Source organism: Saccostrea echinata, unplaced genomic scaffold (assembly GCF_033153115.1).
Source record: "Saccostrea echinata isolate AGI-Se365-2 ecotype Australia unplaced genomic scaffold, CSIRO_AGI_Sech_v1 ptg000002l, whole genome shotgun sequence".
In the NCBI taxonomy this organism is placed as follows: Eukaryota; Metazoa; Mollusca; class Bivalvia; order Ostreida; family Ostreidae; genus Saccostrea; species Saccostrea echinata.
The window spans coordinates 12,732,501-12,741,405 of NW_026889751.1; the positions used below are offsets into that span (position 1 = coordinate 12,732,501).

An 8,905-nucleotide genomic window follows, 5' to 3' on the forward strand; every position below is an offset into this window, starting at 1 on the left:
TGGAATCATCCTCAGGTAGTGTAGATTCAAGTTTGTTCAAATCATGACTCCTTGGGTAGGCTGGAGCCACAATGGGGGATCAAAGTTTTACATAGGAATATATAGGAAAATTCTTTAAAAATCTTTTCAGGAACAGGAAAGCCATGATTAGTCCTATTGATATGGAAGCATCCCCAAGTAATGTTGATTCAGGTTTGTTCAAGGCATCCTCCAGTAGTAGGGTGGGGCCATATTGGGTGATCAAAGTTTTACAAAAGAACATATATAGGAAATATCTTTAAAAATCTTCTCAAGAACAAAAAAAACATGATTAGTCATATTGATACAGAAGCATCCTCAGGTAGTGTAGATTCAAGTTTGTTCAAATCATGACCCCCCCTCCCCCAGGGTAGGATTGCAGACATCTTTAAAATTCTGTTTTCAAGAACAGCAAAGCTATGATTAGTTATTTGAATATAGAAGCATCCTCAGAAACTTTAGATTCAATTTCATTCAAAACATGGCACCTGGGGGTAGGCTAAGGGTATGCCTAGAACAGGCGATCAAAATTTTACATATAAATATATAGGAGAAGAAATCTGCTGACGAAGAACAGCAGGGCCATATTGACTCAGGTGAGCATTGTGGCCCATGGGCCTCTTGTTTGAATGTCAGTATAATTTAGTATTTAATTAGTTCTCAAATTATATGGGCCAGTCCTTGCATAACAGACTGCAATAGCATATGCCTCTGCACTAACCCTAAGTAGGGATGCTCAACTATTTGACTAATTGCGAACCTGCTGCTTAAAGTAAAAGCAAAATGGATTTTTTTTGACGATATATAGGAAATGTTGAGTCCCAACCCTAGCCACAGAAATCAAGATATCTGCAAGTTTTATGCTACATGTAAAACATTGACACCCAGTCGTGGCTTACCTTACCCCAAGCACATAATTTGAACAAACTTGATTGCACACGTATGAAGATGCTGCATATTTATATATTTGTATATGTCCTATCACTCTTCTATGAATTTGTACCCAGCAGTTGCATTCAGATGTCCATGAATGCAATTGCTGTCACTGAGAGCACAATTTGTTTCAAGGTCCCAAACTGAGGAAATTTCAACATATAATTGCAGATAGGAATATATACCATACATTGTTAGAAAGATTAAAATGTAGGTTTCAATGGAAATCTTTGGAAACAATTAAAAAAAATCAAAAATTTTTTAAAAAATTGATAGAGAAACACTGAGAGGGTGGTAGCGTTGCAAAGATAAGTAATATGTGATGTTATTCAGTGAACATTGCATTATCAATAGAAATTTCTTGATGAAAAATGCAAATAACATGGATATATAGAAGTGATTTGGAAGTCCCGATCACATATTTATTCCCCTGCCATAAAATGGTTGGGGCATATAGTGTTAACCTGTTCCATCATTCTGTCATTTCGTCATTGACTTTCTGTTCAAAATATGAATAAAAACCGAAGCAAGATTTGAACTTGGGATTAGCGGTTCACAAGTCCGATACTTTAACCACTTGGCTATGATAATAATTGACCAAATCAATCTATACAAACAATTTTACAAAACATTTATACTGCCGTCTTGTGACGCAGTGTCTTAAAATGTATAAGCACCAATGTATAGAGCCACCTTTGTAAGGTTAACATTGTATAGTTTTTATTTAAGTTATGCCCCTTGAACTTGGAAAAAAAATTTTGTGCAAACAAATTTAAAACTAAATATGGCATTTGAAATTTTGGCTGCCTGTGGGAGGCATTCGTGGCATTACAACACATCTAGTTATGCCTCCGCCATAAAATTGCCAGGGGCATATAGTATTACCCTGTTCCCTCATTCCGTCATCATTGACTTTTCATTCATTATCTCGGCAACAGTTGCACACATTCAACTCAAACTCGGCAACAGTTGCACACATTCAACTCAGACAAACAAAGTGGATTTTTATGATGAGCAAGGGTGCCTCTTTTCATAATTGTGAAATACATGGCCCCTGGGTCAGGGGTTCTGTTGTTTGGATGGGGCTTTATTCATTATATTGTGGAAATGTATTATTTCTTTGAAAATCTTCTCTGCTCCCAGCAGGGGTCTAGAATTTTTTTTTAAATTCACTTGCCCATGGGCAAGTAATGACTGGGAATCCACTTGCCCAGATTCAAAATTCACTTGCCCCCAAAAAGATAGAGAAAATAATCTAGTTTTACTGATTTTTTTTTTCTGAAAACATATCAGAAAATCATTTAATTTTACTGGTTTATTTATTTGAAAACATATCATTAACTTAAAACAGAACTCGAAAACAAAAATTTAGAAAAATGTAAACAACTCTATTTTGTTATTTTTTTTATTGTGTGGTTTTAATGTATACACCATCTAAAAGCAATTATTATGTACTTGTTTGTTATTTTGTTAAAATATCTATTGATTTAATCACATTTTGACAAAACATTGTTTTCAAAACATCATTTCTGTTTTAAAAGCCATTCCGTAATTTTGAGATCTTTCCAGATTGGTTCCTATATTATACAAGTAATTGGACTTCCTATGATAAGTATTGGAGATTAAATAAACGAAATGTAGCAGACTTGTGCAGATTCTAATACAATGTAATTGGATGTTTATTGTTATTGATTTCTTTTAATAAACTCGAAAAGTTTTGCTGGCTCAGCCTGAAATTTATTACTTTCCCTTTCGGGTAAGTTTATCATGAAAACTATCTTTCCCGAGATGAATTTCACTTGCTCCGGGCAAAGGGAAAGCGTAATTCTAGACCCCTGCCCAGGTAATAAGCAGATAAACTAAGTCCAAAATTGTTAATTTAATGGCCTATGTGTCATGGGTTCTGTTGTTAGGGCAGGACTCTATTGATTATACTGTGAAAATGTATTAATTCTTTGAAAATCTTCTTCTCTGTTCCTGGGTAATTGGCAAATGAACTAAGTGTGTGATGAGCATGGGCACCTCTTTCAAAAATGTGTCAGGGGTCCTGGTGTAAGGGTGGGGATAAATTGATTATACATTTGTATAGTGAAAATTCAATTAATTCTTTGAAATTCTTCTCTGCTCAGGGTTGTGTTATACACAGGTGACTGTTAAGGCCCTTGAGCCTTTTCTTATGATGTACTGTACATGAGTTTTTTTTATAGCAAATATAATATTTGTTTTGTTTTTAACACTAACAAGAGAAGTTCCACTTGTCCCTTGGGAGAAACATGCAAAGAGCATTTTGATAAGAACCAAATTACATCTGTCAAGTTCAAGATTTAAAATTAATGAGGTTAATGTAAGAAGACTGTCTTAATCATATCTGTTGGAGCATCTCTGATCAAGCAAGAGCTATCTATCAGGATTATCTTGACTGTAATTGAAAGCATTTGTCAAATTAAAATTGTCCTTGATGGCTATCCTTTAATTTCAAAATTTATTTGATTGATTGATTGTATGTTGTTTAACGTCCCTCTCCAGAATTTTTCACTCATACAGAGACGCCACCACTTGCCGGCGGAGAGCTGCAAATTTTTGTCCTATACTCGGCACTTACGGCCATTGAGCAGTGAGGGGTCTTTTTTGTGCCAGCACCTACTGCGACACGGGGCCTCGGTTTATACGGTCTCATCCGAAGGACCGGTCTCCACATCCCACAGTGGGATTCGAACTCGCGACGAAAGGATCAACTCCTAACTTCGCGACTCTAGAGCAGACGCTCTAACCACTGCACCATGCGGGCAACAAAATTTATTTGATAAAAGACTTCAAAATTTATTTAGTATAAGGTTATCAGAATTAATTTGATAATATATGATATAATATTTTTAATTCTCAGTTAGTAATTTGTAGAGTGTCTTGTCTCACTAAGATAACAGATTTTTGCAATGTATTAGGTACACAGTGTAATAATAATAATCTTTTGTATTTTGTTGTTTTATTAGTCTGTGGTATTGTCCATCATTCATAAAAAACACACTGAACAAGCTGCTGATTGGGCATTTGCTCATCCAAAAAGTAGGCAGGGTTTTGGGGGGCACCTTGAGACCCCCAGTGGGTCCAGGCGAAGCCCTGGTGGGGGCCCATGGGGCGAAGCCCCCAGAAGCTCCTGGATTCTAGACATTTTGTAGTGTAAAAATGAGATCTACTGAGTAGACATTTTTACATTTTCTCGACAAAACTATGATTTACGCTAACTTTGACAATTTCAGGGGGCACGCTGGGTGCCCCCCCCCCCCTTTAAATCCACCACTGTGTACTTTTTATTCTAAATAATAACTAGTAAGAGCAGATGCACATCCAGCATTATGAATAGAACAAGAGGCCCAAGGGCCTAGAATCGCTCTTCTAAAAATTGTACAACCTTTAATCTCATCTGTTTTAAGCCTCTTGCCAAGAGGCTCTTGGTAACCTATATATAAGGATAAAGCCTTGAAATTCCAAAAGTAGGTCAGCATGGCAACAATTAACAAAGTTTGAAATTCCAAGCCAATTAGTATCTGAAATATTTAGATTTAGCCATGAAGTTGCAAAAGTAGGTCAAGTGACCTACTTTTTGGTTGATACACTCCGAGGATTCAAGATGCATCAACTGACAAAGTTTGATGATTCTAAGCCAATTAGTAACTGAAAAAGCCATCAAATTCCAAAAAAAAGGTCACAGTGACCTACTTTTTGATTGACACACTTTGAGGACCCAAGATACATCAACTGACTAAGTTTGATGATCCTATGCTCCAAAGTGTCCAAAATATGCCCCTTAAGTAATTTGAAAATGAATACCTGTAAAATTCCAAAAGTAGGTAACTGTGACCTTCTTTTTGATATATCTGTTTTAATACCCATAAGTGCATCAACTTACAATGTTTGATGATTCTAAACCTCTTAGTATCAGAAATAATGACCTTTAATGTTTAGAAAATGAAAAGCCATAAAATTTAGAAAGTAGGTCATGGTGACCTACTTATTTGGTTGACACACTTCAAGGTCCCATGATGCATAAACTGACAAGTTTTGATGATCATAGGCTTCAAAGTATCCAAGTTATGCATCAAAATGAAAATGAATACCTGCAAAATTCAAAAAGTAGGTCACCGTGACCTACTTTTGAGTCAACATGATATGAGATCCGAAGATGCATCAACTAACAAGATTTGATGATCCTTGGCCTTATAGTGGGCAAAATATAAAAGATTAAACAAAACATAAATTTCGGTCAACTTTGAAGTGACCTTGAAACTTTGCCAAAATTACAAATTTTAATTTACAACATATCCTTGTATATGAGTTCGGTGATAAACTGCCCAGTGGTTCTTGAGAAGAAGATTTTTTAGCAATCACTACTTTTGTTTTTATTTCCCTAATTATCTCCCCTTGTTTAAGGGACACATCCCTAGTTTTAGTATCAATGAAAGCCCTTGGGCCAAGGATACTCTGTGACAAATTTGAAAAAAAAATTGACTAAGGGGTTCTTGAGATATGGCCCATTTTCCAAAAAAGTTTACACACACCGCACAAATGGCCATAGCATTAGCTCTTTGAGCCTTTGGCTTAGAAGAGCAAAAAATCATTGAGATCTTTGTACTAAGGTTGACATGATTTTCTTCCATGCACATTCATCTCTATAATGGATATTAAACAATTAATATTTGGCAATCCTTTCATGTGCCATAGGAGTGCACTTTATGTAATGTTCAGTATTCCTCATTTATCTCTTTTTAAAAAAGGGAGTGGCCTCTTGTTTGCACAAGTCTAAATCCCTCCTCCACCAGAGATACTTTGTGGAAAGTTTGGTTGAAATTAGTGCAGTGGATCAGGAGAACAGGTTGAAATTGAAAAGTTTACAAACACACAACAGATAGACAGACAGACAGACGATGGAGGCCTGACACCGATCAGAAAAGCTCTCTAGAGCCTTTGGCTCAGGTGAGCTAAAAATACACAAACTTTGCATTATTTCACAGATAAGCATGTAAATTGATTCATTTCTTTTCTCTCCAATATTGTAGACAGGGAAACCATATGGAGCAAGGTACATTGGATCAATGGTAGCAGATGTTCACAGAACCCTTGTCTATGGGGGAATATTTATGTATCCTGCAACTTCAGAAGCACCCAAGGGAAAGGTTTGAAAAAAAAATATTCATTTCATTTCCTTTTGTGATGCCAATTACTGTTTTATTTATATTGATAGTGGAAATATATGTGTACTCTTCACTATTATTTATATTGAGGCCTACCAAAAATGAATGGGGGGGGGGGGCACACATTGCAACTACATATAGCAGAAAAGTCTCAAAATGAAGTATAAAAGGTGTTGCTGGTGGAGAGATGCACTATATCATATCTCTACAGGGGTATATTCTCATTAGACTAGTGACAGGACCAGAAGACTAGGGGCTACTACACTGCACCAACATCAAGGAATTAAAATACAGTATCTGAAAACCAAACTCTTTAACTGGCAGAATATTTCTTTTTCAGATCAAAAGATGATAATTTCAATGCATCATGGAATTCAACCTGCAACTGATATGCAATTGTTATTAAATAGAAGGGAAGGGGTGGGGATTATGAACAGTTTCCTCTTTCTTTCTAAAGTTACATGATAATGTTCAACTTTTTAATGAAATGTCGAGCATTTTAAATCTTTGCAACTTATCTCTTACTGTTAAAATCTGTGTTGTGAATATCATTAGATAAAAATATTTATATAGTTTTAAATAGTTAACTGCTTAATGCATTCCTATTGAGTGTCAGTGTATATACTGACATGTTTTGCAGATGAAAGTTTGGGGTAAATAGGAATCTTTTTGTCTATCTGTCCATCTGTCTGCAATCTTGTCCAGACCTTAAATTTGTAATGTAGGAATATTGGAGGCTCATAGTTGACAAAAAGATTGCTTTTGTCCCATGGATGTGTCTTGACCTTGACCTAAGGTCATTTGGGTGAATTTGAGGCAGAAAAAGCATAATTTGTGTCCGAACCATAACTTTTTAATGGAGATTCATTTGAAGTGTTTACTTTTACCTCGGTCAGTTTGGGTAGTTCAAGGTTCCTCTAATAAATAAACATAAGATGTTCATACTTCACACAAAGAAAACTTTAAAGTCTGAGGGGTAAAGATCTTGTTTATTAGCACATTTTAAGGTCACTTTCAGATAAATATATAAATCCTGTACTGGCCAAATAAAAACATTGAAACATGCTTAACTCAAAGAAAACTTGAAGCCTAAGGGGTGTAATGACCTTGACCCAAGGTCATTTGCAAAAGTTAAAGGTCACTTGCAAAAAAAATTCATTAACAGTTATATCCTGAAATGAAGAAATGTAGGAAGTTCCTGGTAGACACAAAGATTGCTTATGACCTGAGGGTGTGTCATGGCCTTGACCCAATGTTTAGTTGAAGGTTACTTGGAAAAAAAGTGTAAAATTTGTGTCTGGTTCATAATTTTGCAAGAGATAAACATTGGGTTCAACAATTCAAAAAATTCATGATGGAGATCATTTTCATGAGCGCCCTCACAGAACCTTTAGTTCTGCATTATCTTAGTATTGTTGTACAGAAGCATTCATGATGTTGGTTTATTTTTCAGCTAAGAATGTTGTACGAGAGTATCCCCATGGCATTCATTGTGGAACAAGCTGGAGGGCTTGCTGTCACAGGAACACAGAACATTTTGGATATTGTTCCACAGACAATTCATGAACGATGTCCTGTGTTCATGGGCTCCAAGGACGATGTACAGGATGTCATTGACCTATACAAGAAACATGGTCTATAGACAGAGGGGATGTTCTTTGGCTGTGTCTAAGACAATTTGTTCTGACAGCAAAACATTATTGGTGATATATTTTCATAAATGCATTTTACAAATATGGTCTCATAAGCATAATGTCATATATTGTTTGCATTGAATCATCTGCTTTGTAGTGAAGTTGTAGTCATATACTGAAGGTTTATACAGATAGTATAGCATATGTATATACAGTGCAATTGTAATTTTATTATCTACTGCAAAACTTGTTATAAAACAGGTATATGGAATCTAGCTTCTTTTGAAGCTTTATTTTCACTTGAAGTACATGAATAATGTGGGATTGTTACCTAATCATTCATATTCATACATGCATGTATGTACACTGTATTCAAATGGATGAAAGGAATTGAGAATTTTTTGTTTTCTTAAGGTAATCATATTTTGTGTTACCAGGATTTTGTTTATACTTTTATTTGGAGCTCATTTTCTACCCTTTATTGTAAAGTGACTCTATTCATTATTTTTGACAGAATTCCTTAATATGATTGTGCCATTTAAAAAAAATTGTAGGATATGAAAATGTTAAAATATTGTAGCAATAAATATGATATTTATGCATGATTATTGTTATCTTTATTTGATTAAACCTGTGGACTGAAGAGACCCACTAATTCATGTTCTTCATGAAATGCTAATAAAAATTTCAAATAAACAAGCATTTCTAGGAGTATTGCATAAGCAGTACTAGTTCTCTGCTGGCAAGTGAAATCTGGTTGCTCTTAAAAATTAAAAGGTTGTGCTATAGTAATTAAAAATCACTGAACTGAAACAAAATGCAAACTTGATCTACAACTCAAAATTAGACCTGCATACAAAAAGTCATCTCAATATCTGCAAGCGGAAAAATGAGCAGAAAACCAAATGGAAATTCTTGTCCCCCTTAAAAATTAAAAAGGCTATAATTCCATCAAAAATCATCAAAGTGGAACAAAATGCAATTGATTTGTAACTCATCAAGATACACTCACATACTAAAAATCATCTCGATATCTGCAAGCATTGAGAAGAAAAGTGCAGAAAATCAGGTGGAACAGACAGGGGGAAAGCCTAGTCTCCTTCAGTTTCACAAGTAGGAGACTAATGATGC

The 8,905-nt window shown here is 35.2% G+C and overlaps 1 protein-coding gene across 1 annotated transcript in view; it reads left to right on the forward strand.

Moving 5' to 3' along the window:
• The window catches only part of LOC133173097 (fructose-1,6-bisphosphatase 1-like), a 19,591-nt gene extending 11,236 nt beyond the window's left edge, over positions 1-8,355 (forward strand). The window contains exons 6-7 of the mRNA XM_061308028.1: positions 6,006-6,122; positions 7,594-8,355. Of these exons, the coding sequence (XP_061164012.1) occupies positions 6,006-6,122; positions 7,594-7,782 (306 nt within the window). The 3' untranslated portion in view covers positions 7,783-8,355. The remainder of the gene's footprint in view (positions 1-6,005; positions 6,123-7,593) is intronic.
• Positions 8,356-8,905: the final 550 nt, after the last annotated feature.